The sequence below is a fragment of the Rhinolophus ferrumequinum genome, chromosome 18 (assembly GCF_004115265.2).
Source record: "Rhinolophus ferrumequinum isolate MPI-CBG mRhiFer1 chromosome 18, mRhiFer1_v1.p, whole genome shotgun sequence".
Lineage (NCBI taxonomy): Eukaryota > Metazoa > Chordata > Mammalia > Chiroptera > Rhinolophidae > Rhinolophus > Rhinolophus ferrumequinum.
The window spans coordinates 40953704-40977169 of record NC_046301.1 but is presented as its reverse complement, the minus strand read 5'-3'; the positions used below and the strand labels follow the sequence as shown (position 1 = coordinate 40977169).

The 23466-nt window shown below is 38.0% G+C and overlaps 1 protein-coding gene across 6 annotated transcripts; it reads left to right on the top strand.

The window, feature by feature from the left end:
* The first annotated feature begins 419 nt into the window (after nt 1-419).
* BNIP3L (BCL2 interacting protein 3 like) lies at nt 420-21809 on the top strand. 6 transcript variants are annotated; one of them, XM_033134784.1, is made up of 6 exons: nt 420-627; nt 7773-7956; nt 12460-12532; nt 17019-17143; nt 17267-17416; nt 19056-21809. In XM_033134784.1, exons 1-6 carry the CDS (start codon nt 528-530, stop codon nt 19102-19104), a joined length of 681 nt encoding a protein of 226 aa, XP_032990675.1. In that variant the 5' UTR covers nt 420-527; the 3' UTR covers nt 19105-21809. The 6 variants fall into 6 exon arrangements, with proteins under 6 accessions (XP_032990675.1, XP_032990676.1, XP_032990678.1 ...); XM_033134785.1 differs by having other exon boundaries at nt 422-627; nt 17040-17143; XM_033134787.1 differs by lacking the exon at nt 420-627 and adding an exon at nt 6923-7053 and having other exon boundaries at nt 17040-17143.
* The last annotated feature ends 1657 nt before the right edge of the window (nt 21810-23466 follow it).

Sequence of the window (23466 nt, the reverse complement as noted above, 5' to 3'; positions counted from 1 at the left end):
TGTTTCACCATCTTTATTTTAGGTTTAATGACAGGGAGGCACTGGGGTCTTTGCTTCCTTTGTGTCATCCACCATACCTATTACAGAAGTGAATCCTTAACAGATGTTAAAAAGAAAATGCGCACAGATGGATAACACAATGTTGATCTTGTAGGTGTGGGAGATTTGGGTGCCAACACAAAACACCTTACACTTCCTCATTACACAGTTCTCCCTATCCTCCATCCCAGTTCCAGCCGCATAACTCACTCCGTCCTACCAGTACAAATGACATGCAAGAATTCATTCCTGGCGCGCGCGTCAGCGTGACTCCCGGGTCTTCAGGTCTGTAGCCCTCCTGGGAACGCCCCCGCCCCGCCCGTCGCTTGTTGTGTTGTCGTCACGTGATCCTGGCGGGCCCTGACGTCAAGGGCAGGGGAGGGACTGCGCAGGCGCAGAAAAGGGGGCGGGGGACTCGGCTTGTTGTGTTGCTGCCGGAGAACCGGAGACGGTCCAGCTGCGGCCACAGCTCTTCCAGGCTCCCGACAATGTCGTCTCATTTAGTAGAACAGCCGCCGCCCCTGCACAACAACAATAACAACTGCGAGGAAGGCGAACAGCCTTTGCCACCGCCAGCCGGCCTCAACAGTGAGTGCTAGGCGGGCGGGCTGGGTGAAGGAGATGGGGGAGGAGGAGCTGCTCCAGCCACCGCCACCAGCTCCAGCGAGGGTGGGGAGGGGGAGGGGGGGCGGGAGGAGAAGGTAGCCCATTGGTCCAGGCCAAGGATGTGCGGGTGACTGACAGCTCCCTTCACCTGTCAGAAGGAGGTGCTCTTGCCTTCCTCTGGACCGGTCTCCCCTTCCCTCCTGGGGTCTTGGGTAGGGGGTTGCTTGGGTTCGCTGCTGTGGAGGGCAGGTGGGTGGGAAGAGAGGCAGGAAGAGCCGATCCTACCTGTGGTGGGCCCCTGAGAGGAGCCAATCGGGGCGTGGAGGGGCGGGCCTTGGAGCGCGGGGAAGGAGGGTGGGCGGAGCGGGCCGCGGAGGGGACGTGGGCAGGGATGGGGACGTGCGGCGGGGACGCCGGGGGATGGACGCGGGCCGCCGGCCCAGGGGAGGGGGCGGCCGAGTGACAGGCGGGAGGTCAGGTGTGCGGCAGGGCTTGGCCTGGCCGGGCTGACCCCACTTCGCTCGCTGGGTCGGCCTGTCTGCCCGGCTCGGAACGTGAGCCCTCTGGTTGCCTTTCTTTGTTACCACAGGGTGGTCAGGAAAATCATTTGGTAATTTAGTGGTTACTTGTATCACGTAGGGGTGGCAAGGTGTGAGGAAGCTATGCTACTTTTTTTTTTTTTTTTTTAGATATTTCAGAGTTGCTTAAGTGTGTTTTTTTTTAACGATGGGGCTGTGTGCCCTGTAAACCTCTTTATGAACAAACAGCCTCTTGAACCATCCAAGATTGCACAAATCACTGAGTGTGGGGCAATGAATTTTCAGAAACGGGATTAAAAACAGATTCATACACAAGGGCGGTTGAAAGTTAATGGCAGTGTTGAATTACGACCAACTACAGTTGCTTTTCATAACATTCTGGTACTCAGACATCTTGTCCTAAGGTTATTCCCAGGTGTCCTTAAAGCTCATAGTCTTGAAAGGTTTTTGCTTAATCTTTCAGTAATTCCTCTCATGAAAGAGGTGGTTGGGACATTTAGCATATGGCCACGTGAAATTGTTTAAAATCATTTGGGTGCTTAAATGACATCTAAAGGCATTGCAGTATCTTTCATAAGAGGGAGGTATTCCAGTATGGCCTCAAAATTGTTTTAGGGAAGAGCGTTCCTGTCCTTGCAAGATGCAGATAGAATTTGAGTGTTTTAAGATGTTTTCATTGCTTATTGCCACTCCTCCATCCTTTCATGGATAAATTCCTTAAATGTTGACTTATTAAAACTTTTAAGTGTCTTACGTTCTAGAATGTAATACTGAATATTATAACTTCCCACAGTAAATTAGGATTAATTTATGTGTCTGTAAATGTACTTGCTTCACATATATGCATTTATGAATTATTTACCATTGTTTTCATGTTGCTTAATAAGGGATTTTTAGACCAGGAAGAGACTTGAGAAATAACTGTCCCCTTTTATTGAAGAGACTTTAGAGATAACTGTCCCCTTTTATTGACCGGTAAAGAAACAGGTCTGGAGTAAAGTGTATTGTCCAAGTTCACAGTCCTCTAGGATAGAGCTGAGGTTTTTATTTTCACCCAATCTAGTGCTCCTTTCAGGACATTTCTTTTCGGTGGACCAGAATCCCCTGAGCTCGTGTTTCTTTTTTTTTTTTTCCCCCTTCTTTCGCACCCCCCCACTCGGGTTCAAGCCATTGTTTCTCAGTCTGGTTGTGTTGTTTCTCAGTCTGGTTGTATAGGACACAGCTCCCTGGCCCATGCTGGTCTGATGAGCCTTGTGCTGCCCCCAGCTGAGTCAGTAGGTTGCCGGTCATCGGTGCGCCGCTCGCGGCAGCTGGGCCACTCACAGCAGCCACTCACGGCAGCTCTCGCTGGCTGCCGGCCACTCATGCTGGGCTGGCTGCCGGCCGCTCCTGGCAGCACGCAGCAGCCCAGCTCCAGGGAGAGCTGTTGTTCACAATCTTAGCTGTAGAGGGCGCAGCTCACTGGCTCATGTGGGAATCGAACCGGTGACCTCGGCTTTAGGAGCACGGTGCTCCAACCACCTGAGCCACCAGGTTGGCCCAATTGTGTGGTTCTTATTCTCTCAGAATGTTACTCCACCTAGTGTAATGTACAGAGGTCACCTGCCTATCTCTTTTTAGTACACTGTCTCTTTAATTGTACTCATTGTGTTCCTGTGATACTTATAAGTTAGCTGTTTGGTTAATATGTGTACATGATTTCACAGAAAGCAAAGGAATTGTAATTTCCTTTCACCATTTAACAAAAAAAAAAACAATGGGGTTGAGCTATACGTGATTGTTTAATCTCCATGTCTGACAGACCCGTGAGGTATGTGATGTTCTTGGCCAAGCAGTTGCTGCTACGTTTATGTTAGCTCTTCGGAAGTGGAAGAACACTCAGCATGTGTGTGATATCAAAATGTTGCTTTGGGAAATCTGCTAGATAGAAAGTATTTTATTTGGGGTAGGGTGACCTTTTAAGTTACTGAAAAGCTTTTAGATAGTGCCATATTTAATTACTCCCCTCTTGCTTTTTACTGTGTTTGTTTTTTTTGTTTTTTGTTTTTTTTAGCTCATTATACAACACTGAACTGAACAAAACAAGAAGCCTTATTGATTCCTTCAAGTGATTTTTGGGCAGAACAGCTTATTCAGGCATCTAACATGTGCTACCCAAATTGCTGATAAGTTGAAGTTCTTTTTCTTTTTGCAAAACTGTGAAAAACAGGAGATGAACTCATTGTAGAGATTATCTCTGCCTTGGGATTTTATCTTTAGTTCAAGGGTCAAAGCAGAGTGTTAATAACAAATTATTGAAATATTTGGAATAATGAAATCTTTCTCTGACTTTTTTTGTTTACCATCGTAGGGGAACTATTCACTTTGATTACAAATTAGTAAACACACAGATCTGAATTATTTCCAAAGCTAAAAGGTTATTTTCTAGTTTTACTTTTAAGAAAACTATTGTTAGTTTTACTCTTAAGAAAACTATTAAGTTACTTAAGAATATTTGTGTAGGACATATAGGTCGTAAAAATCAGAAGGTAATAGGAAAATCAAGGTAGCAGTATAACTCTTGTTGTTTAACATGGGAAGCACAGCCTTTTTTCTCCTTTTTAAACATCTACCATGACGTTCTTGCTCCCCCAGTATGACAGGAAGGCTTTTAAGGCTATGACACATGAAACTTCACTGTTTATAATACTATTTTTAACACATAAGTAACTGGTGTCTTGAGTACCTGCTTGTGCAAAAAGACCAATTCTTTTTTTTTTTTTTTTTTAAATAGGAATGTCAGTGACTATTTCTGTTCTGGATTCCAGCATTAGGTATTTGAAATAAATAAAGGCTTTGGGGAAAGAAGATAAGACATAATGAAATGTGTCACCCCGGTTAGGGTTAGAGTGACACGTGGGGCCTTGTCATCTTGTGGAAAATGAGAACTAGTACTCTTTTTCTTTCCCTCTCCCTCCCCACCCCTAACTTTCCCACACCCCTTCTTGAAAGAGGATTGAACTGGTGACCATAAAACTATGAAGAGTGTGTACAACAATAGTCATGAATATAATGACAATCACTGGACCAACCTTCGCCATGTACTACTATGTTGGAGAAAGTGGAAGGATGGGTCTCTGAATCTCTTAGTGAGTCTCAGAAACTTGTATTAGAAAATATCTCATGTGCTGTGTATATGTACCATCCGGCATGACAGAACAGTTTTCAGTTTGTAAGGAGGCTTTGAATATAATAGAGCCTGCATGTTTTTTTTTTTTTTTTTTAATTTTAAAGCTTGATTGGTAGAAAGAGAATTCACTCTGAGATTGTTTTCTACTTTGTATTGCTTGGACAGCACAATCATATCTGACCATGTTTCCTTTCCAAGTAAGAAGGGACTTAGGATTGGTAGAATTAGAACATTAAAAAATTCTGAGGCTGTGAATAGGGAGTAAACTAGGTGATGGAAAAAAGGCACATGTAGTTCATCTATTGAGAAAGATAAGTTTGCTTTCCCCCCCATTTTTCTCAAAAGATAAAGCTGATATGGAGCCTCTTAATGAATATCTGTGTACATAATTTTCTCTGCAGTACTGTTTTTCCATAGATGATATTTCTGGAAGAGAATTATTAAGTTAAAGGAAATCTACCTTTTTAAGGCTCCTAATACATATTGCCAAGTTACCCTCCACTGAAGCCTTGATTTTAATAACATTAGAAACAGTAATTTCGTTAATGGTTAACCATTGCCATTTGGAGAATGGTTAAAGTATGGTATAGCTTTATGATGAGAAGCAAAGCAATGTTTAAAAGAATGAAGTAAGGCAATATATATTGATGTTGAAAGACATCTGCAAGTTGTTAGGTAAGGAATGCTACTTACCGAAAGATATATACAGTATGATTCCATGTTTTTGTAAAAGCTCTAGAAGTTTACATGTAAAAGTTTTAAAAGTGGTTTCCTTTGGTATAGGAATGTGAGATTGGGAGAAGTATTAATTTCTACTTTATGTACTGATGTTGGCATTTTCAAGGAACACATTTTTGTAAATAATTTTTTTTAAAGGAGTATAATTATAACATTAGCTAACACATAGCACTTACCATGTACTAGGCACCTTTTGTATTTTTTTTATGTGCTTTATTCATTTCATCCTCCTAACTATGAAGTAGATACAGTTATTATTCTTACTTTACAGATTAGAAAACTGAGAGATCTAGGGTGTAACAGGTATAAGTGATAGGATGGGAGTCTGGCTTCCGTCTGTGCACTTAACCACTATACTAGTAATATATGCACAAACAATATTGTCTGCCTAAAGTAGAAATGCCTTCAGTTAGGCTGAGGGTTAGGGCCATTGCAGAAATCACTTCACTAAGCTTTTCTAGGTATGTCTCCTCAAGTTCCTAGGTTATGATTCCTTACATATTTTTTGCAGGAAGTAGAAATGGTTTAGAAATCCTTCAAAAAAGTAAGGTCTAGAAAACCTGCTATTGTTACACCCCTTTTTCTCTTTGGTCAGCTACAAGTGAACATTAATTTTATTTTGAGGAAGATTTGCTTCCACAGAGACCTCTCCAGAACTCCTGATAGCTTATGCAGTCCTGCTTCTGCCAGAGCAGAAGCAGGCTTTTTATTTGTTTTTGTTTATTTTACACATTGGGCTTTTGTACAAGAAGAACAGGTCCCATTGGTTTAAAGTAAGTTTGAAAATTCTAGAAACAGTAGAAAAAAAGTTTATCATATACCGCTGTCTTTCTGTGTCTCTCTCTTTCTAGTTAAAATATTTTGCAGAGCCCTAAATTTAGGACTGCGTTTGGCATATGTTTTATACACGCCAGAGGCACTGCAAATATTTAGTAAAATTACGTTCAGTGTTAGGTCTGTCTTAGCTTTGTTAGTTAAGTTTGTTGATCCATGTTGAGTTCTATCTAGTCTGTGTCCATTTTTGTGTGTATATAGAACGAGAACACGGAGATGTCATACAACTGTTTTTTGACAGTATCGTCCCAAAGAATCGGTGCTGATTAAGGGATTGTGACAACCCCGGGACGGCCTTAGAGGGAAAGGAAGGAAAGGGTAACTTCATTTTTATTTAGCAAACACTGTTTTAAGTGCTTTACAAATAAAAACTCTTTTAAGTAGTATATAACAGCATCTACTGTTTACTAGGTCCTTTACCTATGTTCCTATATTTAATCTTTATAGCAGCCCTGGAAGGTAGGTACTATGTAATCTGTTTTACAAATGAGGAAACTCAGGGTCAGAAAGTCAGATAGATAGTAAGGGGTGGAGTCAGATTTCCAACCAGGTTTGCCTTTGAGCTTTTCCTTCTGATGATGCTGAGTTCACTTCTGGATCTGGAATAGTCATCACCTCATTTAGAGTGCCTTTGGGTTTCGAACCTGTTTTCATGATTATTCTGATTTACTGGTAGAAGACTGTTCAGCCACAAAACTCTCTCTAATGCTTCTGCTGGGAGTTTAGAGGAATGGCCCCACCAACCCGCTTGACTGTACTTTCTAAAACAAATTTTATTGTAAAGAATGGAAATTATGAGAAAAAACATACACTACTGTCTCTTTTTGTTGTAAGGTTGGCTTATTGGCTGCCAACATGTCCCTTCTCACCCTCTATCCACCAACACATTAGCTACCTGAATGTGTTCAGCAAACTCATTGAACCAATAAATATTTTCAAGACCTAGCCAAATTACCAGAGCCACGCCCCTTTCCTGTGGCTCCACTCCCTTTGTTCCCCTGAGAAAACTTAAGTGTTGCCTGTAGCAGATCCTCAGCCATTTCTGCCCCGCAAAACTAATGAGGCTTAATGAAAACCCTAGAAAGTAGGAACTCGTGGGAGAGAAGAGAGAAAAGACAAGTTCACAAGGTATGTTTAATGCGTAGAGAAAGAGTGAGGTATAAAGAAAAGGAAGAAACTAATTCGTGGGATAGAGGTAAAACTTTTTTCAGAATTTTTAGCAACCTGATTTAGTTGAGAGCCGGCTGCGTTAATTTTATGCTCCAGATTTGTACACAAATTGAAATTTTTTTGATTGTATTTAAGTTCCCTCTCTAGGAGCTTCTCAGTTGTTTGTGCTAAGTATGACTTAGTTGTTAATTTATTTAGATGACTTTTATGAAGTTTTTAAGTCGTATGTTTATTTCATTTGTGGAGAGGATACAACTAAATGGCTGGGGTAGACTATGAAAAAATCATATATAACTAGAATATTGAAGGTAAGTAGCCTGTCTAAAAATAAAATAGCGATTTATTTTTTAAAAAGTGACCTAAAAGCTTTTACTGAAGTGTTTATTGTATATAAACTAAGCTTTAACCAGAGAGAAAATTGACTGAAAGATACATTTTCTAAGATACTAGTTTTAGAGTCCCAGCTTCTAAATTGGTTGCTTATGTGAGCTACATCAGGGACAGAACTATATAGATTTTTAGATGTTTATTGCTCTTTGCTTATTTTCTTCAGAATTCTTTCTGCATTTGGTTTAGGTGAGTCAGACTTATCTGAATTCCCCATATTCACATCTGTGTGCACATGACAGACTGCAGTTCTGCTGTGGTTAACGTAAGTTATCTGACTTGTCCAACAGGTTCCTGGGTGGAGCTACCCATGAACAGCACCAATGGCAATGATAATGGCAACGGGAAAAACGGGGGGCTGGAACACGTCCCTTCCTCATCCTCCATCCACAATGGAGACATGGAGAAGATTCTCTTGGATGCACAACATGAATCAGGACAGAGTAGTTCAAGAGGCAGCTCTCACTGTGACAGGTAAGTAAGAGCCGCATTTTGGTAGAATTCAGGAAACAGATGGGTTACAAGGGGAACTCCCGTTAGAAAAAATAAATGCTTACATCTTCATTTAATCAAAATAGGATTCTTGATTTAGTGCAGCATGTGTATTTAAATCAGACAGCTGACTGACAAGTACTTGAGTGCCCTTTGTTTTCCCCCAGATTAAATCAATGTCCTTACCAGATTGTATCATTTTTAGATGTTTATCAGTTTAAAAGTCAATGGCATAAATGTTTTTTCTTTTTTTTTTTTAAAGATTTTATTGGGGAAGGGGTACAGGACTTTATTGGGGAACAGTGTGTATTTCCAGGCCTTTTTTCCAAGTCAAGTTGTTGTCCTTTCCGTCTTAGTTGTGGAGGGCTCAGCTCAGCTCCAGGTCCAGTTGCCGTTTTCTAGTTGCAGGGGGCACAGCCCACCATCCCTTGTGGGAGTTGAACCGGCAACCTTGTGGTTGAGAGGACACGCTCCAACCAACTGAGCCATCCAGGAGCTCAGCGGCAGCTCAGTTCAAGGTGCCCTGTTCAATCTTAGTTGCAGGGGGCAGAGCCCACCATCCCTTGCGGGACTCGAGGAATTGAACTGGCAACCTTGTGGTTGAGAGCCCACTGGCCCATGTGGGAATCGAACCGGCAGCCTTCGGAGTTAGGAGCATGGAGCTCTAACCGCCTGAGCCACCAGGCCAGCCCCATAAATGTTTATGTACAGAATTAATCTGACTTTCTTCCATTTTCCTTTGTGCCTCTGTTTCACAGATCACATTCTCCTAGACTACGGTTATCTCTGTGTATCTCTGTCCTCCCTTCTAGATGGTGAGGCTTTAAAAGGCAGGGGTCATGTTTCATCTCCTTTGTACTCTCACAGTAACGGGGCTGGCATGTAGTAGACACTCAGTAAATGTTTGTGTCATAGGAACTGCAAATTGATTCAAGTTACAGCAGTATTTACACGGAAACACCAACCAAGGTCTGTAAAGATAGTTCATTTTGAAGGTCATTCTGTTTTCTTAGAGCAAGTTTTATTTCAGACCTCATTTTGGTATATTTGAGTTAAGAAAACTAATTCCACTGATTAAGGGCTGCTTATGGTGAAAGAATAAGAATATAGAGATAGGTATGAGTGTAATGAAACCGAGCTATGTTTATTTTTCAGTATAAGTGAAGTGTCTCTTTTTTTTAGAGGGTCCAGCTATTAAATGACAGTGGTATATTGAACAATGCTTAGACCAGTGGCAGCCATACTGGTAGTATGCTGGGGTGCTGGATGATCTTCTGGTTAATTAAGAGTTAACTGATATCTGCCCTGTAGAAAATGCAAATGCACATGAAAAAGATGAAGGAAACATTTAAAAATGTAGACAGTGATTAGGGGGTAGAATTACAGGTTTTTCTTCTAAGTATTTTTGTGTTTTGTAAAAATTGTGTATATGGCACATATTATTGCTTATCAGAAAAAATATAAAAGGAGAAACAGAGTTAAATTGTGTTTGAAGTGCCTGTATGTCTTATGACCCAGGCACGTTCCCAAGGCAGCAGAGGACTGGTTTGCCTGCTCTGTGCACCCCCACCACCCCATCTCCTCTCTGACTTTTCCCTGTGCTTCTTAAAAGCCTGGGGTAGCTCTAACATAAGCAGAAGCAGAACAGATGGCCCTTTTCTGAGCAGCTTGCCATTGATTCCAGTAGCTACAGCGTTAGTCTGTCTTTCAGAATGAAGTTTATATTAATACACAGGCAGACCTCAGAGATATTGTGGGTTTGGTTCCAGATCACCACAGAAAAACAAAAACTAAAGTGCGTTGTAATCTTTTTGCTGGTGGAGGGTCTCTTGCCTTCAATTTGTAAAAAATGCAACATCTGTGACGTGCAATAATAAAGTGAAGCGGACAAAATAAAAGTGCACAAAATAAAATACCAATGCATCAGTGGGCCTCTGAAGTTTTCTGTTCATTGAGGGCCTGTTGAGAAAGCTTTTCCTGTACATCCAAGTTTACATGACCATTAATCATTGGTGCCAGTGTGTCCCTTAACTTGTTGTTTACTTGGTGCTCTCATGGAGCAGAGAGAAAGTCACCAGCTTGCCTTTCAGGTTATCTTGTTTCATTTATGGTTGCAATTATCCTTGTGGTTCAATATGAATTCACCTTCCCGTGATTGTCTGTACGTTGTGTTTCTAAAGATGTGAAGTGAGGTATGGCAAATGCTTTTGAACACTTTCTTATCGCTTGGCCTGTGTATCTTGAGGCTCTGGGTTACGGGTCATGTTTCAGAGGAGGCCTAGAACTCTTATCTAGCTCTAGTACTCTCCGGGGATGCAGCACACGTGAACATTTAAAAGTGTCTTCCGAATTCATGCCGTTTGAATTGCCATGCATCTCTATGTTTGAAGTTGTTGAGGGGTGTTTCTTGTAGGTGGAAAAGTTGTAGAATTGTTGGATATTAGTCCCAAAGCTAATTTATGTGTACTTTCAATTTAAAAATGGTTCCACCGATATATTTTTGTCACTATGGTGGTCATTAGCAGATAACTCTTTGTGTTTTGCTTTGTGTTCCACCCTGTTGTAGGAGTTTTCAACTTCCTAGATTTACCCAGGGAGCTTTGAAAAATACAGTGCACAGACACCATCACTGGAGATTCTCTTTCTGTTGTCAGGGGTGGGGTAGAAACATGAGAATATTTTAAAAGCTCCCCAGCCGATCCTAACACAAGCCAGGGTGGAAGCTCTACTACATTCCAAATTGTTAGGAGTAGTAAACAGCTACCAGGGAAACGTTTAGTGTTTTCCGAGTGATATGGGTACCAGTGGGAAGGAAAAGTGTAGAAGTAGATCAGTGTTTCTGTCGGATTCTTGACATCATCGAGCTGCTGCCTTGACCTGGTCATGGCTGTTAAAGCTGGCCCTTACCTTGATCTCTGGCTGTGAACCCAACAGGGTTCTGAGCATAATGACCATAAACTGAGGACAGCGAGAGTGCCTTGATCTACTTGGTTCCCGTGCTATAGCCTGAGATTTCTAGTTCAGGATAAACATTTTCTAAATACGTTTACATGTTTGATATAGAACCAGCTTTTCTCTTTTCCTGTCCTCATTTAAGACTCTCCTGTGTCAATTATAATAGTCTGGAACTCCTAGGCTGAATCAATCTGATACTTTTCTGGTGATCTTACTTATTTTTGAGTCCTAACTTATTTTTGAGTCAGTTTCACCAACATCTCTATATATTACCACTGTACTCATGTTCTTGATAACTTTAATAATTCAAATCTATTCCTTTAAGCAAGTTAAGCTTGGAGCATTTTTCATCCCTACTTGAATTTAGATTCTGGGGGGTGGGGTGTGTAGTGAGCAACCTAGAAACTTGCTGTGGTTACACAAGGAATCATTGATAAAGCTAAGAATAGAACTTAGCACATTGTATTCCTCTATTGTATAATATCAAGTGCAGTTCATGATCGTGTGTTTTTATCTAAAAATGTATCTGTAAAATTTTTGTAGTTCTGGAACTATATCTTGTATTTTTCATTAAAGGTTATATGTTCGTATGTATAATCTTATCTAATTCACTCTGAAATATCTCAGAGCAAATATTTCTGAAATAAGTAGAATAGTGGTTCTCAAACTCTTTGGTCTCTGTGCTCCTTTATACTCCTACAAATTATTAGGGACCCCAAAGATCTTATGTTTATGGGGTTATATATTTTGGTATTTACCATTATTAGAAACTAAAGCTGAGAAAATTGTAAAATGTGTATTCATTTATTCAATAATAATCAGTTATATTTTAGCATAAGTAACTTTTTAAAAATGAAAAATAATGATTTTCCACAACCCCCTCAAATTAGTAAGACTAGTGGCATTATTTTACATTTTTGCAAATCTCTAATGTCTGGCTTAATAGAAAATCGGTGGGTTCTCATCTGCTTTTGCATTCAGTCTGTTGTAATATCACGCATGGAGCCCCTGGAAAATTTCAGTGTACACTCATGAGAGAATGAGAATGAAAAAGGCAAATGAATCCTAATAGTATTATGAAAACAATTTTAACCTAGAAGACCCTGTGAATGAGTCTTTGAAAACTGCTTTCACCCTTCGAGAGCTGCTGGTGATGAATTATTTAATGATCAAAAAACTTTGAGACAGAGAACCCCAAATTGGGTTTCTGAATTTGAAGATTGTTTTATCTTTATTGAAAGAATTAGTTAAAAAAAAGACAATATGACAGTCTTGTGTCTTTAGGTAACATTTCCTTTGTAAAATTATCATTGTGAAGGAATTTTTCACCACTGAAAAATTCCAGAACATTTTGGGAGTAAGAGTGTTCAGTTTCACTTTTTCTTGCATGTGGAAAAATGATACACTTTCTGATTTGCTGCTTTTTCAAAGCCGTATGACTGTAACTTTTAATTTTCTAATTTCCTGTAAAGGCTAATTTATTTGACACAAGGAAAATTCAAACTAATGGCTAAATTCCTTCTCTTTTAGCCCTTCCCCACAAGAAGATGGACAAATTATGTTTGATGTGGAAATGCACACCAGCAGGGACCATAGCTCTCAGGTGTGTGTTTGTTGATTTATTTTTCTGATTTTCAATAAATAATAAGGGAAAATGCAAAACTTTATATAAATATATTTTGCTAAAATATATTAAAGAATAAGAAGACTTAAAAATAGTTTGAAGCTGCTTTAAGTTATTAAGTTCTGGTTTTATAACTTAATTAGAATGCCGTAGTTATTTTGTACCCCTTTACAACTGAGAATTTGGGGACCTATCACCCTAAAAGAATGGAAAATTCTTATCTGTGATGTATCATTCCAGTATTCCAGGCTAGTGTCTTGAGTTTATAAATAGGAAACTGAGACTTATATGGCTTATTTAAGGTCACAAAATAAATGAAAAGGAAGATTGTTGTAGAACCAGGTGTGAAACCCTTTTCTGTGTCCGCAATGAAAGCAGTGACTTTTGAGATGAATTCCAACAGCTAAGATAAAATTTGTTTAAATTATGCGGGTTCCTTAAGTTAAAGAAGATAAATATAGTCCACTAGGAGCTGACGCTGTTGGAAATGTAAATGGATATAGTATTGAAAGCTTACAAAGATTTACATGATAAAATTTATGATGAGTAAATAATTGTTAATGATTCTGGCCAGCTCTTAACTTTATTGAGGTATCAGGTCATCTAAAATCTAAAAGTATCAGAGTGCAAATTCTTGAGGACCGGAACCATTGTGTTTCTCTTCTGTGTTAAGGTGCTTGAAGAATGTATGTTGTGTGAATATTTAAATGAATTCTAACAAAACCTTTGTTTTGTGGGGTTCTCACTGAACAATGTTCTGAACGCTTTGCACTGGAAATACTTTGCATGTTGTCTTGGGTCCACCCAGTGTTCTTTCTGTTTCAGAAGGCTGCACGATTTCTCCCTACTTTGACTATTCTCTGTTTGTGCTGTTCTCTGAAACCTAGAAAAATCTATGGGATTGAATACAAATTTATTTTATGATGAATTTTATACTGTCGAGAAGCTTAGAGTATCAAGGCTCTCATGTAGGAAGATAAGGTGTCTGACTGGAGTTGTTGAATTGTTGGCTTTTGTACATCAGTTTTGCCATGCTCAGTAAACTCTAACATGAAGAAGAAAGTATATAAAGTTTTCATGGCAAAAGGTGTACTAAGGAATCCCGAGATAGAGAAATGGAAAGAATTCTTTGCTCTAGTCTTTCCTGAGGAAGATATCCCCAGTCCATATTATCTTTTGTACACACTAGTTGAAAATCTAGATCAGCATTTTCCACAATATGTTTCAAGGAACATTTGCTCAGTGGGGAAGCTCCAGAAAATAGTTCTGAAGTCAAATAAGTGGAAAGTAATGCAGCCCCTGGCCTCCCTCATTTTCCCCCTTCTTTAGTCACAGCGCATACTAGCATATTAAAAGCTCTGACACCTCTTGCAGTAAAAAAATCTGTTTATTTAAACCAAGTGTTTCCTGATTATTTACTTTTCCCCTTAATAATCTACCTAAAAACTTAAAGGGATACTTTTGATTAGTGCTGTCCTGCCTGGCTCATGGAGTGGCAGGTATACAATTAGGCTTAACTGATAGCTGAATTTTAAGTGGACTTCTGGAGTTAAAAATGTAAGGCTTTTGGCCTCTTTGTCAGATTATGATAGAATTGCTAGTATGATCCCTATTCGGACACAAGAACCTAAAAGAACATTGGGTATCATCAAGCCTTGGGTAAGCGATTAACCATCAGATCAGTCAGTTTAAATAAGGTTACATTTTTGGAAAAGCAGTCTTAACTACTATAAAGAAAAATTATATCTTTTAGGGTAAGTCTTTTAGTGAGGAAGAAATCAGTAGGTATAAGTTTATTTAAACTTTCAAAAAGCCTTTTAAATTACTTTTTTAATTGAAAAAATGGTAATTTAAAAATTAGTCATTTTAGGGTTTGGGAGGATGAATTTTAAGTTTTTCTCACTTTTAATGTTCTCAGTCCAGTGAAAGAGGTGATATTATCCCCATGAACAAATGGGAAAGGTACTGCTTTGACTTAATTAAGTTACTTATCTAAGATTGCAAAGCAAGTAAGTGATAGAGCCAGGATTGAAACCAGGGGTGTCTGAACCTGTGGCCCCTGTTCCTTCTGCTAAAGTAAGTCAATGAATGGGATCGATTTCAGGAGAGCTCATAAGGTTGTGAGAATGAACTAAAACATCTAGTCTGGTGAGTTACGTTGCAGTATGAAGAAGCCTAAGGTGTGACGCATTTAGGAAAAATATCATTTAAACTATACTTTTAGAATGATCGTCCTCAGGAGTCTCAGTTTTGTAGCAGAAAATAGACTGTAGATTATCTCTTGAAGGCATTTTTGCATGTGTTTCTGGGACCAAAGAGGCCAGCACAATGTTGGCTATCATTGGATGATGATAGAAACTGAAATTGTCCTCCCTCACCCCTCTTGTAAAACTGTGGATTATCTGAACACAGACCACTATGCAGTTTCCTATCCATGTTTAGAGACCTAAAGAACTTGAGGTGGGCCAGAGAAGGGAAATGTAAGAGATTAGAGAACAGGCTAAGAATGATCGATCAGAATCTTCTCTCTGCATAGACGTAGGTATAGAGAGAGGGTTATTGATTCGGTTGAAAGCATAACTCTTGTTTAGTTAGATTTACCATGCTCTGGAATCCCAAGAATTGGAAAGAAATTGAAAACCTGAAACTGGCAAATTTGAGATTAATAAAAGGAAGCACAGGGCAGTCGTGAATGAAGAGAGCTGGCTAGCTTCTGACCCTGATTCCTAAGGCTCGCAGGCTAAACTGATCGGGGATTTTTTTTTTTTTTAAATAATACTCCAAAATTAACTTTGCTTCACTCAACTGAGAGAAAATTACATCATCTTAAAAAAAAATTTAGAACATAAAAATTGTTCTACATTTTCATTCTCTCAGAACGTATGAAATACTAACTTGTTCACAAATTTACATCTAAAACTTGGAACAGTTTTAGAGAAGTGAGACCAAAGGTGGAAACTAAATAGAAGAGACCTGCAGGGTGTTGTTGAATCTAGTCAGATACTATGTGTGCATGAATTGATCTATAAGTACATTGTAACATTGTTTTTGATTTAGGATGTTTGCAGATTAACTCTAAAAAGCTAACTCATGATTCTGAGTAATCTCAATACTCAGTGGAAAAAACTTAATCCTAAAGGCTACATTGTATCATTGAATAGAATTTGCCAAGTCCCCAGAACTAAGTAAGAATGATACTACAGAGTCTAAAAATCCACAGGGATTTTACTTTCGGTTTGATAGTAAAAGGGACCATCTGAAGCTACCTTCCCCAGACAGCCTGTCCACAGAGAATTAGACCTGTCAAGAAAGGAATTAAAAAAAAAAAAAAAAAGAAAGGAATTACAGGGGTATGTCAAGCTCCGCATTTCATAACTACCTGCTGAAAAGAATGGAAGCATTGGCCAAAGGCTGAATCCTATTCAAACAAAATAACAAATCAAAACAATTCTTAGCTTTGGTTTGAGGTCATAGCATCACATTCCTTAAAACTGATAAATAATGCTGTGTCATTTTTAGGAATGTCTCATTCCTGTGCCTTCTATGGAAAGAGAAGCTGTGGAAATTTTGATTGTTTTTGGCCTGAAGCTAGGTTATCATTAGTAAGAAAACTGAATTTTTTTTTCATTTATTTGATGCAAGATGTCAAATTCTGACTCAGTATAAAATAACTTATTTTATAAGTGGTTTGGAATAAACCTTGGGAGATGTTTGGATAGTGATTTGTCTAAAAAGTGTAATCTCCTTCCAAGGAATAAAATCTAATGCTTAAGAGTGAGGGTTCTAAAGACAATTTGAATACTGGCCCTGCTACTTATGGAACCGTAGGCAATTACTTACTTTATATCTCAGTTTTCTCTTCTATAAAATAGAGTATTAACAGTTCCTATTTTTGTAGGGTTGTTGCAAGGTAAAAGTCAATGCATGTAAAGGGCTTAGAATCATGCTTGTCTCTTGATACATGCTTAATAAATACTATTATTATTTCATCATTATGTCTCCCAGTTACTTTTATTCTCTTCACTTTATATTTGTTCGCATATACTTTTTGATATGTTTTCTTTTATTTTTAACTGGGGAAAGTTTTAAATGAATACAAAAGTAAAAAGGGTATTACGATGACCTCCATATAAGCCTCATTCAGATTCAACAGTTATCAACATTTTCCACACTTTAGTTAGTATTATATCCAAAACACACTTTTGTCAGGTTTTCTTATTTTTTTCCACGAGAATGTAACTGAAGTTTCAGGTTCATATTCTATGCTTAGATATAACAACAGTGAAACAAATTATTTTTAAGATTTTAGATACTCTGATCTTAGCTTATTTTGTCAGCCTTTTTTTTAGAAAAACAGCATGTTTCTTACATAAAAATTACTGATGGACAGCCTATGATTTTGGTATATTTTCTGTTTAGATTTATCTTTTGTAGTAGGAAGAACTGGTCTTTTTTTCTTTTTTAGAGTTTGAATTCTTTTTTACAGTCAGAAGAAGAAGTTGTAGAAGGAGAGAAAGAAATTGATGCTTTGAAGAAAAGTGTAGACTGGGTGTCCGACTGGTCCAGTAGGCCTGAAAACATTCCACCTAAGTAAGTTCTCGCGTGTGTTTTTTTTGGTGGACACAGTGGATGTATATGTAATGGACCTGCTAATTTCCAAGATATTTTAAGTAAATACCTTTCTGACACCTCCTTCTGAATTTCTTCCCCCAGGGAGTTCCACTTCAGACACCCTAAACGTTCCGTTTCTTTAAGCATGAGGAAAAGTGGAGCCATGAAGAAAGGGGGTATTTTCTCTGCAGAATTTCTTAAAGTGTTCATTCCATCTCTCTTCCTTTCTCATGTTTTGGCTTTGGGGCTAGGGTAAGTACTGGTCAACTCCTACAGTTTGTTTTTCCCATTCATTTTATACTCTTATATGAAAGCAGTTTGTATTGTTTTGCTTTTAATGTTTTAGTGCAAATAGGATGAGCTTAAGTATATAATTAAAGTTGATACACTACTGGTATACTGATAAGCATTTTTAATAGTAGAGTTATTTTCTTATTTGAGTAAGTTGTTCATATTAGTCCCCTAAATGATTATTTTTAAGTGGGCTCTTCTCTGGTTGATTTTTCTTTTTGGGTTTTGTTGTTGTTCCATATAAATTATGAAAGATTATCTAAATTTTGAAAGTAAACTAATCTTTAGTGTGTAAATTTAGAACCGATGTGAACATTTTTTCCCCAGATGGGAAATACACCATTTTATTGAACAGTCATTGAGTGAAACTGGTAGGTTGGTTGGTTCATTTATTGTTTTTTCCCTTTGTAGCATTTTCATTTATTGTTCTAGAGTCGGTCCCACATTTACCTGTAATTCATTAATTTTTCAGGCATCTTTTAAATTTTTTTCCTTGATTTGAACAGTTGAGGAAATAAATTTTTGAAAGACTTTAGGAGTTAAACACTAGCTGTTAATTTTTTTGAAGACATATCTGTTATTCTCTTTAAGCGTGTCCAAAGAGTCATTTTCCGTATATAATATACAAAAGATACATCATCCCTTATCTTCCCTTTAAGGAGCTCAGTATACGGGAGAGATGTTCACAGTCACGAACATGGAAACGTGTGTGACTTTCCCACACACCCCTTTTGTCTTTTGGGGGGCTTGGTGTGTTTTTGTGTTGGCGAAGACAGTGATCACAAACATCAGAATGGAAGGTGTTTGTGGAGCAAGGGAATGTGTGAATGTTATATGTGGTTGGTGTGGGCGCAAGGGTAGGAGTTTCAATTCCCCTGTAGTACCGACTGCACAATAGTTCATTTGTCCTCAAGAGGTTGGTTTTTGTACCTTGCAGTATCTCTTCCTTTCATGAACCTCAGACTGTTTCTCTTTCTGGTTTAAAGTAACTATTGTTATAGATGAATGTAGAAAAAAGGATTTTAAAAAGTTGCTTGCTTTTATTACACTGATGGGTGGGGCTAATTCCATATTTTCCTCAACTTCCTTTCTGCTTATGTTATTTAAAGATAAAATACTTGCTTGGCACGGAAAAGTAAATTTAGGCTCTTAATCCTTAAGAGGTAAACTGTTAGTAAGAGCCCTCTTGAAAGCACTGGCAGCTTGGTAATTTGGCATATTGCTGTATTTTATATCTGAAGTATCATTCAATCTACAAAAGCAGAACTTTTTGTCTACCACAGAGGAATAGCTCAGAGGAGGTTAGCTCTGTTCTATTCTTTGGAGGGATCTGCTCTGGCTTTCCTTGTCTAATCACTGCCCCTATGCAGCCAGTCCTGCCTCATGAGTAAACATAGTCACATTAAACCCGTTTGGCTGGCTGGTGACTAGTTTTAAGTAAGTCGGTAATGTTTTTAGGGTGTTAGAGAACTGTGCACATATAACTTGAGCCTTTTACAAGGACTAAAAAATCTAGCTTTTAAGTACCGTTCAGCCTGTGGACAAGCTGGTGTAGAACTGTTGACACAGATGAAACATGGTCCACTCTGTTTCCTTTCAGCATCTATATTGGAAAACGACTGAGCACACCTTCTGCCAGCACCTACTGAAGGAAAGAAAGCCCCTGGGAAAGCGTGTGACCTGTGAAGTGGTGTATTGTCACAGTAGTTTATTTGAACTTGAGACCATTGTAAGCATGACTCAACTTACAACCCTATTTTTACATATCCAAGCTCCAGTAACTCTTAAATCCAGTATTTTATTCAAACTCTGTTGAGGCATTTTACTAATAACCTCATTCCCTTTCTGGTCTGTAAGACACTTTAGAATTTCCTAACAGAGTTTACTGTTGTTTAGAAATTTGCAAGGGCTTCTTTTCCGCAAATGCCACCAGCAGATAATAATTTTGTCAACAGTGCTATTGTCTCCTTTTAGTACCACCAGACTTAGACCTGCATCATTCATGGTATAAATTTTACTCTTGCAAGATAACTCCCATCTCTCTTAAAACAAGATCAGTTTAGCAAATGATATACAAGCTTCATTGTTTCGTTTTGTTTTTCAAGACAAAGGCAAGCTTCCTTAAGCTTGAATTTATAGTTACTAAAAAATAAAACAAGAAAAAAAAACACAAGCCACAAGAAAAAAAAATATCCTGGGCAATAAAAAATTATTTCAAACCAGCTTTGGAGCCACTTTTTGTCTAAGCCTCCTAATGGCGCCTTTTAATTTGTAGGAGGCAGGCTATATAAATGATAGGTATGAAATAGAATAAGAACTAAAATACATCAGCAGATTTTAATACTAGTATGTTGTAATGTTGTCTTTTCTATGGTGTAGAATCTTTATTTCTGACAAGGAACGTCTCAGGCCTAGAAATATATGAAATTGCTTTTGGGATTTTTTGTGTGTATGTTTGGTATTTTTATGTTTACTAGCTGCATGTGAATTTTTCATGACTTTTCTTAAAAGTTTTGTTTAATTTCTTTTTTTTTTCTAGTAGATTTTGGAAAGAGGTCAGTTTATGGTATAAATGCAGGCTTCTTGTTTTAGGAAGCATCACGTATACTCTGAAGCCTTTAAACTCTGAAAATAATTGTTTCAGAGTTATTCCAAGTACTTGTGCAACTTTGTAAAACAGACTTGGTTTGTGGGAACAGTTGACAAAGTTCTGAAAAGATGCCATTTGTTTTCTTCTGATTTCTCCCTTTTTAATGTTTACTGTACAATCTTCCCAAGGTGATTCCTGTGATTCTGCAGGCACTGGTCATTTTCTTTTGTAGCCATCTCCAGTTATGTTAAATTCCAGAACGCTCAACAGCTTCCTTCAATGATACACTTTTTGTTTGTTTGTTTGTTTCTAAAATGTGAAGCTTTAGGACCAAATTGTTAGAAAGCATCAGGATTACCAATTATTTCAATTAGATTTATTGGATTTCAGAACACATAGCATGACTCTAAAGGATACTATTATATGTTTTATATACTATAAATAATTACTGTTTATGATATAGACGTTACTATTGAATACTTAGAAACCATTGTTAATTTTAAAACTAACAATCTACTCATTAAATAAAGTATATCGGGTTGACTTGAATAAAAACACTATGACAACCAGGTTTGCCAATTTGCAGAAACTCTTTTCTCTCACACATCAAGTTTTGTAAAATTGATGTGTTATAATGGAAAATAACATACAGATTAAACAAACAATTCTGTGTTCTTTTTCAAGAGTATAGCTGGCTATCTTTAAGAAAAAGATGATATACCCAAAATAGTTTTCTAAATTATTTTACGTTGCTTTTCTTTCTAGCATTTGATGCTAAATAATTTGGACATCTTTATATTATACCTTGTTTCTCTCTTATTAAACCTGGTAACACTTGATTTGCCTTCTATAACCTATTTATTTCAAGTGTTCATATTGGAATTTCTTTGGGAGGAAAGTAAATCTGATCACCCACTATTTTTGAAAAGCCTGAATAAAATTGGAAAGGCTGACAAAACAAAGAGAACTAAATAACTAAATTGCTATAGTATACAATTTCTATAACAATTGGTATCATGGGAGGGAAAAGTAAAATTATTCTTAAAATAAGAGCAACTTTTTACAGGCAATACATTGCCCTCTTGAAATTCAGCAGCAGCTCTATCAGTAGTGTGATTGAACTTGGGTATATTTATGGTATTTTTTTCAACATTGAAAATAAATTTAGTTCTGTTCTTTTTCTTAAAATATCTGTGAAATTTTGGACTATTAACATGATTATAGTAGAACTTCTCATAAAATGAAATCATGCAGTATTTATTGATAGCCCTAACATATGGGATAAATGTTTATGCTCCTAATCAGATTTGTGTTGAACAGAAACAGGTTATGTGATTAGAAAGGAGAATCCAACAATTAACAGTTGACATTTTAAGATTAATGTTTAAAAAGCTTTACACCTGTTTACAATTTGGGAATGAAAAGGCAGGTTTCGTTTTTCTTATGTTGGATGAAAACTGGCTTAAAATATTTGTAAATAGAATCAAGAGCAACACTGCACAAACTTGCACGTTGAAAAGTGCAACAAGTTACTTTGATTGCAGTAAAAATATTTACTATTCTAAAAAGGAAAATTGAAGACTTAGCCAGGCTGATGAGTTTTTAAGTGGACCAGTTGTTGAAATTATTGGAATTAACTGAGCCAAAGTGATTATGCATTCTTCATCTATCTAGTTAGCACTTTGTATCATTATATACAGTTTACAATACATGTATAACTTGTAGCTATAAACATTTTGTGCCATTAAAGCTCTCACAAAACTTTTTCTGTCAGTATATCATTTTATGTCACGTGTGTTGCCTGGGAGTTTAGAGGAGACGAGGCCTCATCTGTCTACACAGGAATTTGTCATCGTTGAGTTCCTCAAATAGAAGCGTGCCTGACGGTGTGCCAAGCGCGACAGGAGTAAATGAGACTCCTACATGCCTGAGTTTCGTACTCTTGAGAAGACAGTCATCACACAACATGATTAGTTATTGGAGAAGGTGTATGAAGTACAGTGGGGCCTTCGGAGTATTCAGAGCATTTGTTCTGCCAGATAGTGTCAGGCCATTATTCACAGAGGAGGTGACATACTGAAAGACGAATAAGTGTTCCCGTGCAAAACGGAATGAAGGGTATGCCTGTAAAGGGAATGGCAGGAACTGACATGTGAAAATACATTCCAGGAATCACATGAAGTTCAGCGTGACTGGAAAACGTGGGCAGAGAGGAAACTGAAAATACAGTTTAGTGTTGAACCAAATTGAAATGTATATGGCCATCCGGGGGTTGAACCTAATTGTGTTAGTTGGTGGAATACCTTTGAGGGGCCTGTTTAAAGCAGGGAAATGGTTGAAGAGTTAAGTTTTAGACAGTTATGAAAATGTGAAAGAAAGTACCAGAGGCAAGGAGATGAGTCAGTTCTGTAGGTAACGAAGAAGGGCTTGTCCTCGGCTATAACCCTATGGATAGGAAAAGTAGGCCAGGGTAGATATGTAGGTATGAGACACAAAGCTGAAAATGTGGGAAGATGATTTAGGGGGTAAGAAGGCATGTGTGTTCTTGCTTTTGTTTTGGGCGGGGGGTGGTGTATTGGTGCCATTAACTGAGGAAGTGAGGACAGGAGGAGTGGTAGAGAGAGAGAAAGATGGTTTCCATTTTGAATATGTTGAACCTGGTTTGAACATAACCACTTCTTGTGTAGAGCTAGACTCAGGAGAAAGTTTTGGAGTGGAGATGAAACACACTGACACACACATGCATATACATTATACATTATTGAAAGATTTGACCACGGGGAAAGAAGGAGTTAAAATAGCAGTGAAGTCTAACATTTGAAGATTGAACAGAAGAAAAGCTTAAATGATCAGTGATGTAAATAACATGGTAGGAGAACCCCCCAAAAGAGGAGGCAATGAATCCTGTCAAATTTAGTGGTGAAGGAGGGAAGCTTTTGAACTTGACAACTGAATCACTGCCGATCTTTGCAAGAGCGTTCTGTAGGAGCAGAAGATGGGTCCTGGATAAATAAGATTGTATTGGGTCAATAAATAAATAGCAAGTAAGAAAGTGTTGGCTTTTCTCAGTAAATTCAGAGATGAAGAAAATGAGGGGGACGATTTTGAAAAGACAGGATGGTAGGGTTGTTTGCTTAGGTTGGGATACAGAGACAGGAGTAAGTTTGTAGGCTCGGAAGAGTACAAAGGAAATACTAAAGTTACAAGGGAGCAGATAAATAATGGAATAAGATCCTAGAGGGAGTAAGAGGAATGTATTATGGACTCAGAGGGAAGATTAACTTTTGGAACCATTAAAAGTTCACTAAACTATTTATGATAGGAATCGAAGCACCTGGGGTTTCCTAATTTTCCTGAAATAATTCTGAAGTGTCAATTTATATCCTGAAATTCACAGCTAACCAAAACATTAGACTTATCA